The sequence below is a fragment of the Anopheles marshallii genome, chromosome 3 (assembly GCF_943734725.1).
Source record: "Anopheles marshallii chromosome 3, idAnoMarsDA_429_01, whole genome shotgun sequence".
NCBI lineage: Eukaryota > Metazoa > Arthropoda > Insecta > Diptera > Culicidae > Anopheles > Anopheles marshallii.
Window position 1 is genome coordinate 8,981,736 of NC_071327.1, and position 25,765 is coordinate 9,007,500.

The 25,765-nt window shown below is 43.2% G+C and overlaps 3 protein-coding genes across 3 annotated transcripts in view; 2 read left to right on the top strand and 1 right to left on the bottom strand.

Annotated features, from left to right (window-relative positions):
• The window catches only part of LOC128713381 (dedicator of cytokinesis protein 9), a 67,933-nt gene extending 58,148 nt beyond the window's left edge, over positions 1-9,785 (bottom strand). Inside the window, exon 1 of the mRNA XM_053808239.1 lies at positions 9,687-9,785. Coding sequence (XP_053664214.1) covers positions 9,687-9,785 — 99 coding nt within the window. The remainder of the gene's footprint in view (positions 1-9,686) is intronic.
• A 3,577-nt stretch (positions 9,786-13,362) lies between these two features.
• LOC128713384 (protein phosphatase 1L) lies at positions 13,363-16,859 on the top strand. Its single transcript, XM_053808241.1, has 4 exons — positions 13,363-13,754; positions 14,458-15,118; positions 16,253-16,569; positions 16,646-16,859. The coding sequence occupies exons 1-4, from the start codon at positions 13,363-13,365 to the stop codon at positions 16,857-16,859; spliced, it is 1,584 nt and encodes a 527-aa protein (XP_053664216.1).
• Positions 16,860-22,263: 5,404 nt separating this feature from the next.
• LOC128712082 (uncharacterized) lies at positions 22,264-23,400 on the top strand. Its single transcript, XM_053806978.1, has 3 exons — positions 22,264-22,770; positions 22,854-23,161; positions 23,238-23,400. The coding sequence occupies exons 1-3, from the start codon at positions 22,264-22,266 to the stop codon at positions 23,398-23,400; spliced, it is 978 nt and encodes a 325-aa protein (XP_053662953.1).
• Positions 23,401-25,765: the final 2,365 nt, after the last annotated feature.

Here is a 25,765-nt window from a genome sequence, read left to right on the forward strand (position 1 = left end):
AACAATAAGAAATAATTAAAAAAAAAAAACTTTTAGAAACAATACGAATTTTTGTACCGGAAAATTGTACCATCGTTAAAACAGGCCGCCGCACAATGTCAACATTCCTCCTTTCGTTGAAAATTGCTGCACGTATACTCCATTCCCTACACTAACAGGAAACTGCAACATTGTCGAAAAAGGAGATTTAACATAAGCGAACGTAAAATAAAACTCCGTTCGGCGCACTATCTTTAGCCGGTCTTCCGATTAGAGCTACTGTTTGACCGGCGAAAAATGGAACCAGCCAGCCACATTAAGGTGAGCCGCAGAAGGTTCATTCATTGCAGGCACGTTTTTGCTGACAATAGTGATCGTTAAAAAAAAAAAAAACTTCCAAACGAGAAGCGAAAAGCTGATTAGACGGCCGGCTTGTTATGTAAATCTATAGCTATAGGGTGGCGGTGCGTCGTAAGAGGCTTGGCGAAGGTTTGCACAGTACGCGTTCGTTCCGGTGTACGGGTCATGCTGCGGTATGACCGCACGCCTGTAAAGTTCAATTTGCATATGATTTTTGTAGCGAACGAAACAAAACTCCCCAGCGGTTCATTTAGGCATTTTTGGGTGGTGGGGGGAGGTAGGGTAAAGTAAAGCGCCAACCCTGGCCCATCAAATTTCGTGTACGTTCCAACGCCTTTCGTAATGATTCTCAATAACTCACATCAAAACATCATCACCATTGGTCATCGAACATCGAGGGATTCGAGCCCACTCGGATGACGTGATCAGCTAAACCCCACAACCTGTCACAAAAACCGGCTTTCGTGTTTGGTATTTAGCGAAACGGCCGCGCAAGCGTTAGAGTGCCAACCAACCCCCCTCAATCCACCCATTGCAAAGGCCATCATGCGGGGCCACTACATGGGTGTGTGCGAGTGCAAAGTAATGCTTTATGCTCCTCAACTGTGGTCCACTATGAATTAGTCTATTTGCCGGAGCTGGGGTTTCCCTGCACGCTGTGGCGGAGTGCTAGACAAAACGTCGATATGTTCAGATGATTTAGGACGAGACGAGAGATCAGAAGCGTAAATTTGAAAACGAAGACAGCTGTCTTCAGGATGATGCTAAAACCAACCGGGCCAGAAAACTTGTACGGATGAAATGTTTATATTTACGATGGTTTTCAATACGAGACAGCAAATCGACAGCCAGTCAACATCATGCCAAATCTGTTCTCATTTATAATTTATTGAAAACCCGCTTAGCTACACTTAGAATGACTGTTAACGAATTAGCTTTTGAATAAAGCGATGAAAGTTGTACTCTTTCAAGTTTGTTAAGCATATTTACATGTAGTTTAATTCCCAAGTTCTTTCGTCAAAACATATCACGAAACACCCTGTGCGGCGCATTTGTGTTGGTGTGCTCGAATTGATTTGCTTTGAAGCGTCTGCCACATTTTTTCTCCCCCTTTTATTTCCGTGTTTTTTTTTTTTTGTTTTGGAGGGAATCCAGTTCGCCCAAAAGCAATGAGATCATCCGGCAAAGCAAAAGACGCGAATAACAAACAAAATCATCACCACGCTCACACGACTACACGCACAGAGCAAAACACCACCCGAGCGACTTCACATGGTTTGTCGATCGGATCGCGTTAGATCCTCGCGTACGCATTACTGTGCATGCAGTGGCTGTAGTGGGGGAGAATCCCGCGATCTACGCGCGGCACGATCTCGACAGTTGATCTCAGGCACTCCTCCTTTGACCTCACCACGGTGGATTGAATTGGCTCGCATCCCCTTTACGGATGACTCTCGCCCGTGCTCAAAAAAACCCTTACAATGACAAGTGTTGACCTCGGGTCATTTGGACCCCCCTTCAAACATCTCCGATCGGCAGATAGAAGACAGCTCAAGGTGGATACAACGGCCCCCGGGGGTTCCCCGGAGAGAGGAGAAAATATTTTGAACGATATGATGATATAAATTGAGCTAGGAAATGTATAATTCTGCCATTGTTTAAATCAGATAGGGCCAATCTTTTCTTTTTGAAACTTCAACGTCAGTAAGAATGTTGCGAAGAACTTTTTCGTTTAGATTTTTTAGAGAAGGAAGTTGCTAATGCAAGAACAATATTGGAAATTTCCTTTAAAATAGTCAGGTTTTATTGCATGCAGTAATACTTTTCATGTTATCTAATGTTTAAAATGCGTATAAACGATACATATAATTCATATTTCCACTCGCATACAGCGGTCCGACGAGGACGGCACGATCGTGAACCAAACAAATGACTATTTATAGACACCCGGCACACTGCGCCATTGCCAAACGCGTTGCTTTTGCTGTGTTTCTATTACTTTTTTCAACCTTTCCAAACGACCATCGGTACCTTTCCCGGATGATCGCTGTGAGCGGGTTGTAAATTGAGCATTGAATTGTGCGGCGCGCAGTGTCCGATGAGCAGCACCACCCGACAATGGTGTCGATTGCCTTCGGCAATTCAGGAAGATGGTTATAATCCACCATCCACCCGTACGCAAAAGGGCTGTTTTGCGAAAGGGCAAGTGTGTGCACCCATATGGAAATAATCGACAGAAACCCGTATATCGGTCCACCGGTGGCGGGTTACGAGGGAAAGTGTTCATCAACGCGACACAAAACTGCCGGCTGTAACGTTTTAGGGGAGGGAATGTCATCCAATAAGGATGTGTTTTTGATTTGCTACCTACTCGCTTCTGCCACCATGATAAGGGGGTGCAGATAAGTTTGATCATCGACCCATCAAATATCAATTAAGAAAGCTGTGAGGAAGCAGCGTTGATGTTGTCTGTTGTTTTTATTGGATAGAAATGTTAATGACTTCTCGTCGATCAGTGAAGCATAAATTCCCCTTAAACGATGTCATTGGCACTGACAGCTGTTTACTGAAGTGACATTCACCTAGAGGAAAATGGAAATCAGTATCAAAAAATTTATCCTTTGAGGATCATTAGATGAAGTTAAATATTTAAAAACACCCATGCGCTTGCCACAGCTAATTCAGCCCTCTCCAAAACAGGCAGATGAAAGTGAATGTTTCAATGTCATCCGTACAATAATTTCTTGAAAAACTTTCACATAATGTTTTCAAATTCGAAAGTACCTTCACACGGGAACTAATATTCCCACATTTCATTCGCGATACGAAACACATGTACCAAAACGGTTTAAATTAGATGGCAACATAATAGATGGGAGGTCGAGGTTTTGCATGCGCTCCAAACAGGCAAAATGTTGCAAAGATTGGTTGAACGAGGGCAAGAGATAACGTACTGCTGCTCCACATCGGCATCATCCTTTGAATGGAATAAAAAAAACGAACGAAACATTAAGCGCAAAGTATCTCGGTCTATGCGCGCTTCAAGGAATAATTGATTGTTTGGTACTGAAAAATAATCAACAGAAAATCTAAAACGGGTCTGCACCGTTTAGTGCGCGATCCAAATAACTGCGATGTTTACACAATGCGCACTGATCGAGCGTAAATATATAGGCGAGCAGCGTTTGCAAAGTTTCATCTTACGATCACGTTACACTTCCACAGCATGAACATTTTGCATTGTACACGCCGAGCTGGAATCAATTTCTTCGATTTGGGAGGAAAAAACCCCTTTCATAAATGATCCCACTTGAGCTGTTAGGTGTCTTTGTTACAAACGTTCTAAAAGTTTTAAATAGTTGCGTTGTAACACATCCCCACTTCAACCCGGAATGCAACCCGGAACCCTTAAGTGCAGTGATAGCTCTCGGAATGGAAATATTTATTAGAAAAACGAAAACAATGCACAGCAAGAAACGCATTCATTGTGATTCTATTTGCTTCCAGCACCGAACGCATTCGAGTGCGTTGTGGCCCGGGTGCTGGGACATTTAATTGCGGATTGCTTGGTGAGAACTTCAGCTCCGACGAGTGGAAGCTGCTGCTTTGGAAGAACGTTCTGATCGCAGTTGGATTGTTTGTAATTAGCCGGGCCAGTACATTCATGGGCATGACCTCGGAACGGAGCACTGCTGGTGGTACGGCAACCACTTTGGAGCCTGCGTAAACATATCCGCTTCACGATGAGCTCCACAAATAATATGCTAATGGTGTGTTGATGAACCATTTCCTGGATTTCACTTGCAAGGGTGTTTTTTAAAGGGAGTAACGTTCGTGGATTTCATTGTCAGTAGTTTAATAATTTATATTTTTATTTATATATTTCACACGTCTGAAGAAAAGATCGAGCAGAGCAAGCGAGTAGAACGGATATCGAAAACTTTGAAACTTAATTATGAAACTAGATCACCTACTTATGAAGGCTTTGCGCACAATGAACGCTCATTTATAACTTCCAGACGGAAATATTGATCTCAGTTTCAAGCTGTCAAAACCCGACGTTCCTCTGTTACCTTCTGCGTTCCAGAAACATTTTCAACGATCGATATTCTTCTTGTTTACCTAGTTGCCCACCACAAACAGAATAGAATTATTTATCCCGCCCTGACGGGACTTCCTCCTTTCAAGACGTGAAATATAAAACTTTAACGGGGTCAAATGAGAAACATTCTGCTTCTACCTTATCGGTAACCCACTGAGTCACCATTGGGTCTGCAGTGAATCAATTCCAGCGAATACTGCAGGGTGATATAAAGTGGTGCCGAGTAATAAAAGCGTAAAGTTCAATGGCCCAAAAACAAGCAACCCACCCACCCCAGGAGGACGATAGACACGAGAGCATAACGAAACCGGATGCATCCGTGAGCGGCTCGAATTACATAAGCAGAAATGGGAAGCTACATAGCACGAACCCGGTGACAAACTTCCTTTCGGGTTGGGTCTGTGTGCCGGCGTACGGCAGCTTCCGGTGGGCCGAGCGAATGTCATCGTACGGTGACCCAATTTATTGCACACCAGCGGAGTGAGCGGATTTCGGATGCTCTCGGGACGAGAAAAACATTCATTGCCAGAGAAGGAATTCCCACACTGAGATGAGAGCAAGCGAATATTATGCAAAATTTCTACCACACACAAACGATCCCAGACAACAGCCAGACGGTGAGGGTTTGAATGTATGCAGTGAAGGACATCCGTAGGTATAGATGGCCATTTTGTTTTACGCCGAAATGTATCAACTGTTGGCAAGAATTAAACCTTATAATGGTGACTAATATAATGATTTGATTCTAAAATGGCAAATTATCTAAAAGGCTCCCCAAAAAGAGAACATTCGATGCACTCAGGCGCATAAAAAAGCATACTTTTCTTCACTCCGATGCTCTGTACCACCCACGAGGAGCAAGTTTCGCAAACATCACACTGTGCAAAGTAAACAAACGTGACGTAGAAACTGCGATCAAAACAGATGCAGCAAGAACGAAAAAAGTAAACCAGCCCTTCTCACGCACCGCACTTCACAGCACACGATCTCTGTGCGAGAGGAACTCTGCGCAAGGTAGTTTTGTAAACAGAAATATCACTCAGCTCAAAGAAAAACCAAAGGAAAAAGCGTTTCGAAGCAACTAACCATCGGCCAAAGGTCTAAGCATTTGTAAACAACACGCGAACACGTGAAGAGAGGTTTAATCCAAGTATCGATGTCACCTCGCGCTGGTAAGAAAAGAACGTTCGTTGTGAACGTTTTTTCACCACTCACGAGGAACTGCTGTTCACGTCACTGCTGTTTACGCATGATCGTTAATGATCTTGTGCAAAACAGAACGCGCAGGGTTCTTCTGCCAAGGTATTTAAAGCAGCTCGCAAGGGCAATACTGTCGCGCTGCAAGTGGTGGAATAACAAATTTTAGGGTCTTTTTTTGTACAGCATTTTTACTCCAAATTCGTCAAGAGATTTATTAGTTTTAATTGTACAGAGAACAATTGTAAATTTCGCAGTACAACGTATAACTGAAGCAATTATAACAAACCTCTCCTTCATTGTTTAATTTGGTTCATAGTAGAGATGGGAAATTTAATTCTTTTTAAGGATTTAAATCCGAAATCCAAATGAAGATTTAACTCTTATACTCACTTTTAAAGATTTCAATAATTTCCAATAAACAATGGAGAAAGGGATTTACTGCGGCCTTCATCACATGATTTAAATCGTGAGTTAACTCGCGATTTGATTCTTCACGGCTACCTTCTCAAGAATCTTGAGTTAACTCTCGTGGGAATTAAATCGTGAGTAAAAGGTCGCCGTGAAGAATTAAATCACGAGTTGACTCCCACAAGAGTTAATTCACGATTTAAATCGTCGTGAAGAATTAAATCAAAATTATTCAATTAATTAGTTAATTAATTAATCAAAAATCACGAGTTGACTCCCACAAGAGTTAATTCACGATTTAAATCGTCGTGAAGAATTAAATCAAAATTATTCAATTAATTAGTTAATTAATTAATCAAAAATCATAATTCTTTGTGACTGAGTTAAATCGCAAAGAATTATAAATACTTCGAGATTAGAATTAACTCACTCCCTAGAGAGTCTTCTTCTTCTCAGAGAGTTTTCTTCTTCTTCTTCTTTATCGACACAACAAGCTCAAGAGGTCTAAGGCCTGCCATTTCTGGCTTTCTGTGACTTTTTATTTACTCGTAGCTCGACAGTCAGCACGGGGATTATTCGGGAGTACGGGGGATTAGTCCGGATGAGATTATGGTCCAGTCCGTTCGTGTGAAGATCGGCACCGCTACCATCATGCCACCAGGCAGCTGTCAGAGAGTCTACTTAATCGTAAACTTGATCCGTGACCCGGAGATAAAAAAAGATGCGGACTCTATGATGTTCGCCGTGGAGCAATTCTTCATAAGAAGTATCACATTTACCTGACATAACAGGCCGAAGGTGTTTGCTATTGTATCACAAAAGATTCGTTTTTTTTTCTGTAAACCATTATCTTTTTTTTAGACAACCACATTCCGACACTCCCTTAAACATAGAGAAAGGAAATGCTCTGTGAGAGTTTGGTTTGTTTGGTCGAATTGGCATACAGTAGCTGCATTTATTGAATTAAGCATTTGCTTCCACCACACTTACTTAACCATGCTTAACCGCAGCAGCAATTCGATACGGCAAGCGCAATGGGAAATGACAAAACATCTGTGATGGATTTTAAAATTTGCACGCACACGGCCAAGTTACACGCTACACGCTGAAAGTGGTGTTCGGTCTGTGTGTCGCTCGCTAAACCTACGCTAAAACCTCTTTTATTGGCTGGTATCTTTGGTTGGTACTTAATTCGTGCCATTGGGATCAAATGAGGCTGTCGGAATTATGACGTAATTTTTGTGGCAAATTTCTCTACCATTAGAAATCCTCTAGCGAATCATCAGTCATCCATCCCAGATGGACTGATCTCAGTTTAAATGAAACTGTCTCATTGTAATTATGAATTGCAATCTAATAATCCTCGGATCATTGCAAAACGGTCGCATTCATTACCGTTTCCGATGATGAAGCAATAAAACAAAACAGATCACTATACGGTGCATTCCCTCCGAAAGCCGGGGCCCTTTGTTTTTCACAACGAGCTGCTCATTTGCAAAACACAGTTCAGCCGGCCAGCATTCATGGATAAGGGCACGATGGGTACGAGCAGCGCATGATAGAGACGATGAGAGAAAAAACAAAAAAAAATACAACAACCACAGCATAAAATAATCCACCCAAGACGCAGCCAGGGCGGTTGAGCACGCGGGAAGATTATGCTACGGGTTTCTCTCAGCCTTCGAACGAGGAAGTCACGGCTGCAAAACACGTGCGGGTATATCTCCCTTGCTGTGGGAAGGGGTGTAAACCAGCAGCTCGCCAGCGATGATGAGTCATCGGTGTGTCCGTCCGGTGGGAAGAAGTGGCTGCGCAAAACACAGTGTGCCACTCCACTGCTTGATAACGCCTTAAAAATGTGCCGAATGATGGGAATGCGTTGTGGCGGGAAATTTTACGCTCGCTCTGCGCACCCAATTGGTATCGGTTTTCAGTTGGGGGTTTTGTATGAATATACATTTATCTTGCGTGACGATTTTTGTGGGAGTTGCAAAACTGTATAGAAACAAACACTTTTCTGTACGCTACTGGTAAAGGAAAAAAGTAGCGTGAAAGTATGATTTGCTCTGTTTTATTTAATTGTTACAAAAACAATCTATAAGCAATTAAACCGTAAACGAAAAAGATATTTGGAGTTTCCTTCAGTTGTTCAAGGTTTTCTGATCATACACCAGTATGATCTTAACTTGATTAACTCTGGGATTAACGTACCGAGGAGCATATTTTTCAAAAGAAATGTAATTTGTTTATTTATTGGATACTTTCGATGGACGTCTAAGATTCAAATAATAACTCTATATCCTTATAGGCGTAGAATGACCTTATATTACATCAGTTAATAACAGTAACATCAGAACAGAATATGAAGCTCAAAGATATGGTTCAATGCTCATTGAAAGCCGTTGACATGCTTGGTGAGAGGTTAAGACCCATAGTGCGGGAACTGCCGAATATCCCCAACAGTGGACATGGTCGTAAGGGCATTATGGGAGCATATAGAACAAACCGTTGTAGTAAGGTTGAACATTCAATACTCCCATTGAATAGGATAGCCACAAACGTTCACTATGTCCTGCAACTTCTATCGTAGAATTTGACAGAGTCTGGAATTGGATGAATTCTAGTCTATCTGGTTGATGTTGTTCTATTTTTTAGACGAAGGTATTCCATATTCAATTACTGAGGGGACGAGATGCATCTCACGGATATTGGAATTTCAATTCCCTGGGACATCCGGAGTAGGGACAACGAATAATGTCTTCGTAATCCTGTAGCTCAATTCTAGCTTGGTCTAGTTTGGTCTCATTCTAGTTTGGTCTCAGGAGTTTCACCAAGATCATGCACAATGGCTAATGCACTCTACCGGAATTGCACAACAAGTTTTTTACTATTTGAAGCGTACCTTCAAGACCCACCTTCTTAACCATGCATTATGCAAACAAAACATCCATTTTCTATGCCCCGATTTAATGAAGCATTGTTGAATCCGAAGCAAACATGGTTTAACCCCACATCTGTAACTAAAACCCTGCCACGATTAAACCCAAATCGTTTAAAAACAGGTGAAATTCGCCTGAAACAGATCGCGTATCGCATCCATTACAAAAGCCCGGCGCACCGAAACCTGTTAGAACGAATTGCAGCACGCATAAAAAAAAACGGATGGAAATTGTTTTGCCCACTCAACACTAACTCAACAGCTGCACACACTACACCGAATCAAAGTAAACCATCCCTGCGGGGTGTACAGGGAATATAGGGGAAGTCAACGCACACATACGCTGCACATTTTACATTGAAACCATGGAAGCGTGAACTTTAACGTTAAGTACCGAATGCTCCATCTGCCGTCCCAACATGATCATCACCATCTGATTCCATCAAACTACGCCCATCACTATTCGCGTTTGTACCGCCGTGGAATACATCAATGCTGGTCCCATTGAATTTTACGCAAAAATATTTCCCTACCACTTGTTATGCGTTCGTCTCGGAAACATGATGTTTTGGGTGGGGATTTAGGGGAAAGAAGAGGAGCATTTCTATTTTTTCACTCTCATGGAAGGATTGACCCACCCGAGGGGGCGGTGGGCACAGGATGGGATTTAAATTAAAATAAACAAAATTAAATACATACAAGTGAAGTAGATTCACGTACAACTTGTGAGATGTTTTCCCTTAGCTGTGCCGCCATGCCAGGTTTGTTAAGCCCACGGGTGAACTTCCGCTCGGTCATTGTTGCGCCGATGCTCTTTGCACTCTCCCCCCGAAAAATAAAAACCCGGGGATTGTTCGGGGGATTGGGGTTGTTGATGATAGTGTAACGTTATGGTGATGTTGTTGTTGTTTCGTTGTTTGGGATTTAATCGATTCTGCGTGCTCGTGTGCCTCTTTCCGGGAAGCGGGTTAACGAATTCCGATCGGCACACCCGCACATGGGCCAACACTGAAAAACACTCACACACGCACTAGAGCACTATCGCACAGGCCCGTGAAGGCACATGCACTGTGGGTACGTGTCACGAGAGCCAATTCAACCACAATCTATTCAAATTCAAATGCACTCGCCCAGCTTGGATTTGCCACTTGCTTATGATTTTCGCTTTCTTGCACTACCTCAGTTGAATCACCCAGCGGCACTTTTTCGCACGCATAAATTTCACTTTCAATGCACCAAACTTCACTTGCTGAAAACAGAAAAGCAAATCAACACACGCACAATGTGTTGAGACACTTGATTAGATTGCTTGTTTTCACATTTGAAACAGTTGAAGAACTATTTCACTTTTCCTTTACCGCAAACAAGCTAGCTGTCAAGTGGACCGGGGGTCCGCTGGGAACGACACAAACAAAATAACCACACACGCCTTTTCGCCTACTTTGAGAAGAAGTAGGTAGACGAGAACCAAAAATGCGTATTCTCACACAAAGGTAAACCGGATAACTGCGCGCACCTGTCAAACTGGTTTTAGGAGGCTGTTGGATTTTTGTTTTATTCTAGCACAACATAGAGGCGCATTATGTACAGGGGTGTAGACGACGACGATGATGATCCGTGCTGGAAAGGGTATCGCGTTGTTCTTGGTTTCGATAGCAACCATCACCACGCCTCGCTGTTGGATGCTGCAAAACTCGCTAAATAAACGAACAATTGCCGGGGACCGTATGGTGGTCATTCATCACTTTCGCTGCTGTATTCAACGAATCAAGCAAATGGCACACAAACGCGAGTTGCGAGGACAAAAACTCTCCTCACTACAGGCGCAGAAATTCCTTATCGCCAAGCGAGCAAAACTGCATGTCAACAGCGAGCCTCGCCGTCTACCCTATACACACACCCTTCTCACTGATGACCGTTCCGGATGAATGATGCAATGAAATCCTGCACTGCCGGGCTATTGATTACAAGCGCACTTTGATCATCGTGGGTGATATTTTCACTGGAAACAAGCAGTGCTGCGGCCACATTCTGCCCTCACACGCAGTCCACCCTAGCGGCTTCTATTTACCTTTTGAAACGGACTTTGGTATATTCCAAGGCAACGAAACTGTCAGGACAATACGCACCAACACCAACACGCGCTCAACACGCTATCACGCACACAGCCAGAATCCTACGCAACAACCAGAGCGGTTCCGATAATCCTTTGCCTTCTCGCGTGATCACGGTGACCCCGACTAATCGATTTTGTCTCCTTTTTAGCCGACCGTTTCGTTGACGGTTCTTTGGAATTGAATTGAACTAACTAATGCCTACACACGCACAAACGATGGGAAACGTTCTGGGCTAGATTGCGGGTACGAGTCTTGGAAAGCGTTTCGCTATAGCGGCTTTCTTTCTGATAAGCGGAAAAAGGGCAAACGCGATAGGGTGACTTCAACGTAATGCTTGGCGAAACACGCACGCACGAAAAACACGTCCAACGTTAGCTGATTTCTCCGAGTAAGTGAGTGAGTGAGAGGGTCACCGCGCTAGCATCCATGGCACAATGGGGTAGCAATGGTCACAATAGCGTTATATTGGGCTTACATTTCTGTGAAATAAATTCCTGGAAAAATGCAACCATTTTAGAGGTACGTTTTCAATCAATAAAACAAATAAGTTCTTGAATTATTTGTCAGGCAAAAGAAAGTAAAAAATTTCACGAAAGACCTCGGGTGGGAAACAAAATTAGATCGAGTGTTTGATCCTAGCTTTCCCACAATGCGCATGTAGCATTCAACATTGTTGTAGTGTGCGTGGAATGTGGATTCTCTCGCTCTCTCTCTCGTGCGAGATGTCTTTGTTTTTGTTTTTGGCTTTGTGTGTGGTTTTTGTTTTCATTTTCGAGTAGACAACAATCAACGGCGCGCACGTGGAGCGGAAAATGGAATGTGGCGGGTTAAAGGCTGCATTTTCTTTCCAGCTCTTTTTGAGCAATTAAGGGATAAACGGTCATCTCAATTATCAGTGGACCGCTCGTATCGTTAAGGAATTGTAAAAGTTTTAAAAATTTCTTCAACGAACTACGAAAGAATTAAATAAGACACCGATAGTAAACGATTGTTAGTATTATGAGGGATGAAACACTACGCAAATGTTCTTTCGAAATGTTCTACGATATTTCGAAATGATCGATCCAATATTCTTCTAATGGACAAAAATAATAAGGAGATAAGATAAGTAAATCTTCCAAGACTTCTTCTTCTTCTTAGACTTCTTAGTAGTGAAAAGTTCAACTTTCTTTTGAATTTGCTAAACTTTCGGCTTCATATTTACCCATTTGCTAATCAACTCACCATTTGGAAAAATACTCTAAGCACAAATGCAAGTTGAGATGCTGTGCAGCTCACAGTGGATGCAATCAAGGTATTGGTATCTTACTGCATTGAGGACACTTGAAGCACTATCCGGTATTCAGAGGTCTTTGAAACCGGCTTTTGGTTTTCTGCACTTGATTAAGGTAGATGTTTTGTACCTTATCAAGTTGTTAGAACCTACAAAGATACACGAATTTTATGTTTTGTTACGCTCTTTGATCTGAACATGATTCCATCTTGAAAAATCTCCTCTCATTAAGTTTTTGTGAGTATCGAAGTCAACTAAATGGTTAGTTTAAAATGTGTAATTTTTAATTAAAATGCATTGGTTTAAGTAATTACTTCCAAATTACACCAGACATCGATTAAGGTCAGAATTTAACTTGAACTTCAAAAATCAAAACGAACAGTGTCATTTTGAACTGGTGTAAAAAATTTCAAGTTTCACCCATAGTGCAGCATCCCGGATAATCGAGAGACCTCTCTTTCGACGTTTAGCTGTCATCGGAGTGGTGTGCTTGTGTTGGTGTTCAATTTTGTTGTTTTGCAATACATTTTCATACAGCCCTGCAGCTGTCTTGACGATTTGTGGCCAAATTTAGTTTCTTTGTAGATTGTAGAATTGTTTCCGTGTGGAAATTGGTGGCGGGCCCGTACACGACAACCGGTGGGGTTTATTTTCCCTTTCCTACCATTCGAACGCATTCGGTAAAGCAGCGCCAAGAGAGCCGAGTTTTCCGGGCCCCCGCTGGCGTCATCAATTTCTGGGGCCAGCAATTTTCCCAGCGGAATGTGCGGCCTGACATTTGCATTACGCAGTTGAAAAGTTAATATTTCATCGCACGGAAGAATACAGACCGTGCTGAAGAAAGTTAGCAGAAGATGCGCATTCGTTGTTAGGTGCGAGCAAAGTGACCCAGATCGAACGGTTGGCGTACATATTTGTTATTAACGCCCCTATCGTGCGTTACGAAGAAGGGCGCTGTGTCGGGTACGGGATCTGTCCAGAGGACATGGAGGACGAGTTGGAAGATAAGATACTGTATCAAACGTTGTCCAAGTCGCACATGAAGCTGCTCTCGAAGTTTGCAGTCGGCGTTACGCCGCTCAACAGCTCGCTCAGCTACGTCTGGAAAGTGATGCGGGTGTACCTGTTAAAGCCGGAGGTGCTCATCGCCGGTCTGCTGATTTGTCTGTTCGTCCTGTATCTGCAAGCAGCCGAAGTATGGAGCCGCGGTTTCATCGGACGCATCAGCAACTCGCTCGGTCTGGGCGGGAAGGCTGGCGGACGGTCCGGGAAGCTTTCGATGCTGGCCTCAGCTGCGGAAAAGAACAGCTGGGAGGAGCGCACCACCGGAAGCGCCGTATACGCCGTCCAAGGCCGTCGGGCAAAGATGGAAGACAGGTAAGAGATAATGCGTGAAACCCTAGTTAATAGAAGCCTTTCCTTAAGCGTATAGTAGTGTCAATAGAGGGGGATAAGAAGACAAACGAAGAAAATCGGGGGCAACTTAGACACCGTCCTAAAGTACCAAGCGTAGCTTCCACTTGCGCACTTTTCTCAGCCGGTTATCGCTCCACTTAATGTCAAAGCTGTACGGATATTTTTAGAAAAACCGAAACGGGGTAAATTACGCGATGTTTGTGTGCGTTTTCATGTGCTAGAAACAAAAATGCATGCATAAGATAATAGTCGCATTAGCAAATTAAACATTCGATACCGAATGCATAATGGGAATATTATGTGTTGAATAGTTTTTCAATAATTGTTTGGAACCGCATCAAGAAGGATTTATCAAATTGGGTTTTTTTTTTGTTGTTGTCATACAAGCAGTGTCTGCTCTAGAAGACAAACAAATGGGTGTGTTTCCTGTAGATAAAGCGCGTACCGGGTCCCGCCAATGGTTGCTGCGTCATCGAAAATGCCCACTTTAACGATCATTGTTTGCCTTTCCTTATTTACTACCGGGATTCTCGTGCGCACATGGCACACTAGAGCAGACGTAAACAGCACTTATGGTTTCTTTCTAGTGGAACGTATTTCTCAACAGTGTTTTTTTCCTTCCTTTCTTCCCTTCTTGCCACTTGACGGCATTTATTCTGCACAGATTTGTGATAAGTGAAAACATTAACAGCAGCGGCATTTCCCTGTTTGCGATCTTCGATGGGCACGGTGGTGAATATGCAGCGGAATACGCCAAGAACGTACTGATAAAGAACATTCACCAGAAGCTGATGCAATCATCGGCCATAGCTGATGGGAAGGAACCGCCAGCACCAAAGTCGGGGCATTGTGCTGATGTGCAGGAAGAGAAGGCTGACGATGAGAAAGACACGGAAAAGAGCTCAGACAAGGAGCAGGAAGTAAATGAGCGGTACAAGCTGAACGCGCACAACGGTAATGATGATGTTTCGGCAACCGTACAACGGCGACAAAGCTTTCGCAAATCAAAGACTGAGGATACGGTCGGTACCGGTGGCGGAGGCACAGGCGGTAGCAATGGAGGTGGTGGTGGCCCAGCAGTCAGCAGTAATCAGATGCTGGAGAATGATCTGCTGAGCAAGTACATGGGCAATCAGTCGCCGGCAAGGCAACAGGTGAAAAAGAACCTCCTGAACGGTACATCGGGCAGTGGGCCTGCGCCGGTGAAACCGAAAACGTACGATGCACGGTGCTACGTACAAAATGGAAGCATTAACTTTGGCAAGATCATCACTGATGAGGTGCTGGCAGCTGATTATGATCTTGTTGAGGCGGCGAAAAAACTGGTAAGGCAACTCTCTGTGTACGTTTTCACAATTTTATTTAAATTACGCGACGATTAATGGGATACAGAACGCCACTCGGCACATTAAAATTTGTAGCATTGCACGTTAGAAATTTCGATGCCATTTCGGATCTTCCATACGCCCGAAGACGGAACATCCTCACAGGAGTCGTACACTAAAAGATGGAGGAAAGCGCATGAACGCATTGGTACTAATTGTTTCCATTTGTTTCTTACCTTGCTCAAAAATTGAGGTCCGAGGCGCATTTTGTCGCAACGGAGTGTTACGTATTCTACTGTTGTAAATGCCCGGACTCTGCGTGTTGCGTTGTCGCGAATTTAAAATGTTTCCGATCATGGTTTGTAGTCTTTCTTCGTTGAAGTTTACCATAGGAATGTCTGTTGGACCTGAATGTGGGGGACCCGATGCTAAGACGAGGCCGATAAAAAAATAGATACATTAGTTGAATTAAAAAAGAAGACACAATCTTGTCAGATAATCACCTTTCAAACCCTTTTCGATCGTTTCCAACCGATTCAGAATGGTAGCGATATGGTTGTCTAGTCCTGCACATTCGTTACGGCGTTCTGCAGTTTGTTGCAGCTGTAAAATGCTACAAAAGAGGCATTAGATATCATTGTTTCAGTATCTTCTTGTACTGTTCTTACCTTGCTTGCATCTCATCCAGCTGACTGCGGAGTAATTCGTAGCCGAATCCACCTGAGCTTTGTGGTGTGGTATCGCTGTTGCCGGAGGAACTTCCTGACGATTGAGCGACACATACCGGAGCCAGTAGAACAATGGTTGTTAGAGCGAGGCATCGCAAAACGAATCGTGCCTGTGACCCCATGATTGCACAGTGATTACTGAAAGAATTGCGCTGATCGCTGTTCTGCTTTGCTTGTGAAATCGATTATAACCTTGCGTCGTCTTTCGGCTTATCAGTTGCACTGCCGTATTTTCTGATTGAATTTGTATAGTTGCACTGCCGTATTTTCTGATTGAATTTGTATAGTATTGCTCTTTTACTGCCAAGCGATTTGTTTTAAAACGTTGGGAAAGTCCGTTATTTCATCTTGCAGTTATTTCGCCAAAGTATTCATTGCAAATGTTTCGTTTTGAATGTCTTAACAGTCGGACTTTGCCGGAACGACCGCCCTGATTGCCGTCATTCATCGCAGCAAGCTGATAGTGGCCAACGTCGGCGATTCGCGTGGAGTGATGTGTGACTACAAGGGTAACGCGATCCCATTGTCTTTCGATCACAAACCGCAGCAGGTACGGGAGCAGAAACGCATTGCCGATGCCGGTGGATTCATCGCGTTCAAGGGTGTGTGGCGAGTGGCAGGCATTCTGGCCACATCGCGCGCCCTTGGAGACTATCCGCTGAAGGAAAAAAATTTGGTTATTGCCAATCCGGACGTCCTTTCGTTTGATTTAATCGATCACAGGTAAAATATGATCCGGAATGTGCAAGCATAACAATCATTTACACCAGATGCCTTTTGTTTTCTCGATTCTTTTTAGGCCCCAATTTCTAATCCTTGCCTCCGATGGGCTTTGGGATACGTTTACGAACGAGGAAGCGGTTGCGTTCGTTAGGGAACGGTTGGATGAACCGCATTTTGGAGCGAAAAGTATCGCACTACAATCGTACAACCGTGGCTCGGTGGACAATATCACGGTGCTTGTGATCGTGCTCAAGAACGGTCGGTACGAGATTGGTTCATCGAGTAACTAGGCAGGAGTCGTTGCAGTCGAACCTACATTTAACCTACTTGTTATTCTACATTATTGCATTATGGCTTTATTTTCACTGACTTGTTTTTATAATCAACTGTTCTATCATTGCGTCGTTTTTGTTTATCTGCAAAGATCTCTTTTACATGAAGTTTTCCACCCGATCTTTGCACATGTGAGCCAACCGTATTGATCGTTGATCGCTTCCGGTTGTTTTAATTTCCATTTTTGTGCGCTTAATTTTAATTTATTCAATGCTCCGCCCAAAGAACGAAATCAAAACACACACCTTTTCGATTAGTGACGATGGAAAGGTGTTAAAGGAAGGATTAGGAGAAGTTGTTAGTTGATTTAAGCTGTGTGCTGTAAGCTATCCTTTCTACAATGATAAAACAAAAATAGGGAGAAAAGAAGACAGCTAAACTAAACATAGGAACAAAATAGATGGTAGTAGCTTAGCATAAAATTCAATATTATTGTAAATCAATACATTTTCCGCATGACACATTGGAGGACACGTCTTTCGGTATTGTGGTTTTTCATTGCACTGTGTTTCTACTGAACTACTGATTTTGTCAAGTGCATCCACCGAGTGCATCCATCCCTTAGTTTAGTGTGAGCATTTTACGGATACGTAAAGCATACGTAAACAAGATAGTATAAGATGTAACGTTAATGAGGATGGGAATGTACTACTCTCCTTCGATGATATGATTTCAATAGTGAAAAAAGATTTCGTTTCCTTTTTTTATATAGCGATCAAAACTTGGGTACAAATGTTGTTTTGTTATTTGGATGAAATTAACAAACCGCAAACGATATTTGCTCAAAACGAATAGGGAATTTAGGAAACATTCAATAGGAACTTTTCAGTGAAATTTTATTCGAGCTTATGCATTAAGAAAGCGAACCACACATTCTTATGATCATTTGGTACACGTGAAGGTTGGTGCCTCCCACTATAAGAGCACGGGGGAAATGTAGCTAAAGCTAAATAGAATCGCTAGATTGGTGCCAAATTAAGAGCAAACACGAATAGCCGATAGCCTCTACGGCAGGCTGGCACGACTTTAAAATCACAGCTATCGAAATTGAGACCGATTTCTAGTGCAACATTTGTAATTTAGAAACCTAAGGTGAAATGCGCGTGTGTGCAAGAAGCTCTTGCAGCATTACAATCAGTTTAGGGAAAAGTTCTGTCCAAGCAGAATGCTACTATGAATTATGAGCGAACGAACGAACTTACTAAGGAATAAGCGTAGTGAAATAGAAAGCAGCTGTGTGGAATGTGCGGAAGGATTGTTAACACATTAGCGAGGATTGAATTTTCTGCAACAATTTATACGATAAGAGGGGCTGGGCCGTTGCTGTATCTCTATTTGCCTGCCCCTACATTCTCGACTCTGTCATTTAATCTTTACTTTCTTAACATGCCTTAACTCCACTTTAGAAAGACAAACATGGCACGTAGCAGAGTGGTACTATGTGTATCACCAACTAAGGGATAAGGGTGAACGAATGAGTCACCACAACACAGAACCACACACGGAGCATTGTTTCGATATTGTGCAAGTGTACATATCATTCGAGGAAGAGTAGAAGGAATCAGAATCTTTGAATAAAACCTCAACCAACTAAATCCTTTCGAAGACTTGAACAAAACCTGACCCTATATTCGGTAGTCCTTCAAAGTAGTTACATTGTTGCTGACATTAACTGATTGGTTGCGAATTGTGATGATGATTGCCGTTGCATAAAAGATAAGCCAAGAGAATGCTGTGCGCGCTATAAAATGACAGGTGAGTTGATAAGCTTTTATAAAAGGGTTGTGGGGCTGATTGAGCTGTAGCTTATCTGATCTTATAGATGCATCGCGATGAATCGCACGATTGTTTCTATTTGTACATACTTTGTAGCAATTATGAACTTGTTTCATTTCACCCAATCAAACTTTGTCGGCCAATTGCTTTCATACACTTTATATATGCTGCAACACTGTTTCAGTTGTTTGTGTTTATGATGCCGTCCATTAAGATAGAAGGTTATGTGTTATAAATGTGTTTGGTTAGTAAATAGTTGCCTTTCAAGGGTATTGTATTTTCAATGTGATATCCAGCTTTACAACCATCTTACAAATGATTACTAATTATTGATTAATTCAACTTTGTTAAAACGGTGGTAATTTTTCTTTTCCTCGCACAGGAATCTGGCGTTTGAAACCCCCCCTCATCGTTGACCACCAGCGGGTTATATCGTCTGGCACTTAAACCATTAACTCTCTCTCTCACGTATACTATTTTCTGCCCCTATCTACGACAATCAAACAGGAAAAAAACACCACGAAATGTGTGATGGTTTCGTTTTTCAGATAAGGTACGTTAGGAATGGTCCCCCCCAATGCCAGGAGATGGGTCCCGGGACGGTTCAGACGGCCGTAAATTGTTTACAAACAAAATCCAATCGAAATCCGGAGAGGGAACGGGAAGAACGGGAGCATCGCATCGGGAAAGACGCCAACAAAGTGTCGGTTGCTTGTGTGGCCACCACACTCGAGGTGCATTTATATGCGCGTCATGTTGTTGTTCGGTTCGGCGTTTGGCCTCAGCGCGCTTTGTGTGGGTGTACACATGTCCACGGTACGGGAAGTGTTTGTGTACGTGCGGCAAGATGGCTCTTGGACCTGATGGCCTTTGCCAGATTCGGCGATTGCTGCTGACGGATCCCGCTGACGGCAAGCAGTGACAGTTGGTTCGAGTGGCCGTAGCAGACGATTAGCTCGAAGAGCACCAGAGTTTAAACGAGCGTGAAGTAGCAAGATATACTCTAAGGTCCATCGTTAGTTAAGTATTTCTTTTAAGTGTGATCTACTGTACAAGTAGTGCAACGAATGATCGTTTCGTGATCGTCGTTACATTGTGGTGGCGTGTTGAAGCATTTTCTTTGCTCCGTCGTTATTTTAATTACCACACAGGACGTTCACCCGGCCCGTGGTCATCGTGTAAAACAGGTGAACTAGCCTTGACCTCAATTAGTGTTAATTTTGTAGGCCACTAGGAGTCGATGGGGTGCGCGTAATCTGTGTGGCATTTGATTAGATACCTCCATTGTCGTTGATAAAACCGCTAGTGAAGATGTCGGCACGTTTTTTTTTTGTTCCCTCCCGTCCATTTATTGTTACTTTGTTGGGGTGAACAAAACAAATAACCCCCGTTATCGTGTTATTGTGCGTGCTCTTGGCAGCTTGACATATTAAAGCGAGCCACGCGAACCAAGTCGAAGGTGGCCTACAGCCCGGCTAAAGCATGATACAGCGAACGTGTACCACTCATCCATCATCACCCGTGCCGGAGGTGTGCAGTCCGTTTTCCTTCCTGGCTGATAAGCACATTCGGCTTTTAATTTTGGCAACGAACCGGTTCGTGGCAGATCGCGATGGTCACGCACCGGGCAGCAGCTGCTTCAATGTCCGGGCATTTGTACAGCGATAGCAACGCCCTAGCCAGGAGCACCACCCCTGTCTCTTATCTGTATCAGTGTCGTCGTATTACGGCATCTTAAATCTTCACTAGAGGCGAACCGTTTCCTTTTCCAAAACACGCTTCCTTGTTTCGCTTAACATTTGATCCCAAGTCGTTGTTGGGGGGTTGTTGTTGATGGCTCCCGTGATCATCTTTTATGCGTCTTGGGGATAAGCGAGCGAAAAATAAAAAATAAATCCCGATAAGCGTATCTCTGCTAGAGCCCGGGCAACGACATGGTAGCAAAATTATATAATTGTTGAACATAGCAAATAAGGTTTAGGAATTGGATGGTGATGGATTGTGTGTCTGTGAACGTTGGTGGTGAGGTAGACTGAAAGGGTTTTTTTTTGTTCTTCAAAGGCTGATAAGAGGAATTACAATGAGGGACATTGACATACTTTCTATAGGATTCATCATCTGAACTGCGTGAAAAAATGGTTCTCTTCTTCTGATTCTTTCTGATTCTTATTTTCTTTGCTTTTTGGAAAAAAGCGTAAGAAGTGATATTTAAATTTTTATTTTTTTTTTCAATTGCTTCAGTTGAATTATTACGGAAAATGTGTAAAAGGAACCAGAAACATATTTTAGAAATGGTATGGTATGAAAGGTTACAATTTTAGAACACTAGTTATTAGCAACATCAAAAAGAAATTATCGTAATTACGATCATTACCAAAGTATTAGCTGTAAAGAGTTTAAAAACATACAGGAATGTAAATGCATAAGAATATGAGTATATGTTGGTAAATGGTTACCAAAACAAAAGGGTTAAATGTGATATTTAGCAACAAATTTTACACAGATGTAATGAAAAGCCTTATTGCTTTTTCGTGTTACCGCAGATGAAAAGCGATCTCAAGTATTATTATAGCGACGAGAATAATTATTCTCCTGTCCACAAGGAATAATTTCCCCTTTTTTTAAAGTTAATTTTCCAATCAAACCTTCAGCTCTCACCAAGAGCTGCAAACGTGCGAGACGGATAGGTTTGACACCCTTGACACGGAACTTAGGAGGCTATTATTTGTCTGTATATTTACGGATGTTTGGGGTCTCTTGGACCACTTTCATCACTTTTGAAGGCTTTTGAGATGATGGTGTTACAACACGTTGAGTTTCTAAAATTGAGAAGATAGCGATAAGTAATCGCTCGTTTTATTTTGTTATAGCTGTTGTTAAGTGATTTGATCTACTATTATTTTTTCCTCTGGATGTAGTAATTTTATTGATAAGTTTATATAAGTCAGAAGTCCTGTAGGTATGCAGTTATTTGCAAAACAGCGTTGAATAGTTCAACAAAACGTATAATTGTTTTGCACCGAATGATCGGTAATGTTACATAAAGAGAGCATCGCCCTGGATCGCACAATCGATCCATGAACGCAGTACGGTGGCGTACAATAGCGTTAATCGAAAGGTTTATAATTACCCCGAGTGCTGTAATAGCGAACGGGCCAACAAGTCCGCGGATGCGTTGATACGAGACAGTCATTACATTTGCTTACGCCGGTACACCTTCATCAGCTGATGATGCCTTTGGACGAGTAACTAGTGATAAGGATGACTGTTTGGCATGTGAAGAGGGCGATAGGACAGCTCCATCCGGCACAATGGTTCCCACATTCCCTGGCGGATGAATCCGGTTTTGATTCTGGTTTGCATGAAAGATTTTCCGCATGGTTTTTGGCCTTGTGCTGGTGGGCTGTATGATTAAGCTTTGAAAGAACTTTGCTCTTACCGGCCACGGTACAGTACCAATCATCACCGCGTTTCGGTCCGATAATCGAAAAGAAGCTCCTCCAATGTTTACTTAGACAGTGATCAGTATGCTCACGGCTTCAGTTTATTGTAGAACATCAGCCGGGTAACCACGGTAACATCATCATGAGCAACGTAACCGTACTGGATGGGGGTTTCGCGACGCAGCTGTCAGTGCACGTTGGGAAGGGTATCGACGGTGATCCACTGTGGAGCGCACGGTTCAATGCAACCGATCCGAATGCCGTGTTCAAGACACATTTGGACTTTCTGGAGGCGGGTGCTGAAGCCATCATGACCAACACCTACCAGGCGAGCATCGAAGGATACGTGGAGTATTTGAATCTGAACGAAGATACGAGCCTAAACCTGATGAAGTCGACCGTTCGCGTAGCACAGATGGCACGCAATCACTTCCTGGCGAAGACTTCCGCGGAGGACCGGAGAACGATTCCCCTGCTGGTGGCTTCGATTGGTCCGTACGGGGCGCATTTGCACGATGGATCCGAGTATACGGGTCGTTACTCAACCGAGGTGTCTGCGGATACGATTCAGAAGTGGCATCGTCCGCGTATTGATGCGTGCCTGGAGGCGGGCGTCGATGTGCTCGGTATTGAAACAATCCCCTGTAAGGTATGTAATGTCGTGCGAGTGCCGTCCGTGTCAGACTTCCATTGCATTGATTAATTTATTCGTGAATCCCCGTTTTCCTCCAGATGGAAGCGGAAGCACTGCTGGACATGATGTGCGACGAATATCCGACGGTTAGGTTCTGGATCTCGTTCCAGTGCAAGGACAATCAACACCTAGCCAACGGGGAGCTATTTAGCGAAACGGTCAACTCCCTCTGGACAAAGGCGAGATTGAGACGTAACACGAACCTGGTCGCGCTCGGCGTAAACTGTGTTCATCCACAGATCGTAACACCGCTGTTCCGCAGCGTCAACGAGAAGAAACTGCCCGAATCCCGCATTCCCCTCATCGTGTATCCTAACTCTGGTGAAGTCTATACCGTGGAGGATGGGTAAGTATCTCCGAAGGAATTCGCTCACGTTACGTGCGTGTTTCACTGTTTTCTTTTGCACGGTTCACACTTGCAGCTGGCAAGGCAGGGAGGACTGTGTCCCACTGGAACACTACGTGCCACAGTGGATTGACCTGGGTGCACGATTTATTGGCGGATGCTGCCGGACGTACGCACGCGATATCAAGCGCATCAAGCAAACTGTGATCAATCACGCCAACACTAATCATTGCCATTGAATCAGTGGACCAACCCCGCAAATCGGCCGACAAGCAACTACGTGAACTTTAACTCGTACCATGACCCGGTTGTTCTGTTGTTGGCGCAAAGTTTAAAAGTTTTTACGTTTTTTTGTTGTTTAATATCTATATTTTAACAGTTTATTTTTCGTGCGCGTTTAAAAATGTTGTGTGATTAATTATGTTAACGTGTTTGTTCTTGTAATGTACGCGGTGCGTGCACCAGTTGATAATGAAATAAATATGACGACAATATAAGCAAAGCGCTTCCAAGAAACTCCTCTACTCTTGTGCCGTCCTCACCACGTGGTCACCGTCAAGATGTTTGCATCGCCAAACAGCTCTACTAGCACGTGGTGGGGTCAGCATTGTCTGGAACTGGTGTCCATAGAGGACTTCCAGTCGTAACATATATGCAGCACTTCGTGCCTTGTATTTCCGCCTCCAGATTTCGCGGCTTAAGTTAGTATCCTCTGTTGCGATCGTACTAAGAACTCCTCTACTACCTCGAGATCTTCGCTACCAACTGATATTCTGCTCCCAAGATGGGAACTATGAAGATCAGAGATTCCGGCATGGGTACTACATTGATCCTTAAGGCCTCGCGTTTTATTCGGGTGTACTGTTCGCAACCGGGGGCAGGTGTACGTCTGATGTTGTTGATGTCATCCGCTAAGTCATCGAATTGGAGAGAACAGAATCCCAGAGATATTTCGATACGCAGAAAAAGCCAACAGACAAAGTGCATTTAATGTTGTTGTTTTACATAAATGTTTGCTTTATTTTGTTTCACTTTCTCTTAACCCTTCTATGATACAGACCATATCGATAAACTGTGTTCGTACATTGCTGTCGATTTCCAGCCCAACCCACCGCGCACATCTATCGCGGTACGAATCTATCTATTCACATGTCGGGTTTTAGAACCGCTTTTCGTGATACATTTCCTCATGTGTTGTGTGTGTGTGTGTGTTTGTGAGTTTTCTTTTTATTGTTTTAATTTTGTTCGCTTAAGTAAGGATTGAGTGGTATGCGGTAAGAGTGCAGCTGGGCGCCTATTCACACGTTCGAGCACTTTTGAACGGATGTAATGTTGCAATAGGAAGGAAATTAACGGTGCAACGTAATACACTTTTTACCGCTGGGTTTGGGTGGTTAATTAAAACCGGCACCGTTCGTTGCTATTCAAATAGTTCGCCATGATAGCGCGACTATTCCTATTAAAAAGCACCGGAACTTACTTTTTCTCACCCAAAAATGAACTCAACTCGTGTGTGTGTAATTTGTGTGTGTGTGGAGTTGCATCTGAACACCCCCAACCCAATGAGACTCCAATTTCCCACTTTTACCACACTGTCGATCGGATTGTAATAAGTGTGTGTGTGTTTGTGTGTGTTTATGAGAAAGCGCTCCATTACACACCTGGGTGTAAAGTGTGATGACAAACGAAGCAGCCCATGGAAATTCCATCAACTGATTCCAGCCGTAACAAACGATACTTTTAATCCCATCGAACGTACCATTTCGCAACACGATGCAGTGCAATGTGCAAACACACCTTAAATCTGTTTATGCTATAGATAACCCCAGTTTGCGGTTGTAAGATGTGCGTTGGTTTGCTTCCTTTTTCTAGCTCTTGTTGTAAATACTTGTTGTGTGCCAGTACTGCTAAAGGTATCCAGTTGTTTTGTTAAGACATTTTGATTATAGGTTCAAGTTCTGTGTCGATGTGTGTGTGTTTGTGTGTTTCTATCCCCTTTTCCCGCTACATTTGATTTGTATTTGTCGGACTTAGTTTGGGACTGTTTTGTGGAGATCGTTCCGCGCCCATACACGATCATTCGTTTCTGCTTCGCCATCACCCCGTTAGGACACCGAGGAATGTTTCTTCTGTGTGTTCTGTTTTGTTGAAGATATGGTGTGTGTGTGTGTATGTGTATTTTTTGTTGTTGTGGATAAAGATAAAATATGTATAGATTTGTGGGGGATTTATTACTTCCTTCTCGTTTTGTGTGTGGAAGTGTTTCAAATAACACGCTTAAGCGTATTAGTGGCGTTTGGGCACACTATGTTCGCTTTAATACACATTACACACTAATTGAAGAGAGCGAAAGGAAGGACACACCGGCGTGCTTGTTCGTGTCTCTTCGAACGCAATAATGTGAAGCAATTTTTTTGTTTTTACATGCCGCTTCGCTCAACTGAGTCCCGTCATCCTTTGCTCGGGAGTGTTTTGTATATTTAGGATATATTTGTTAGTAGTCTGATATCTTTCTGTAGCTGATATGGTTTTCCGTTCAAGGAGCAATGAATGAATGCGTAAGCCGTTCGTAGTTGGATTCATTTGACCGGGAGCGAAAACGGT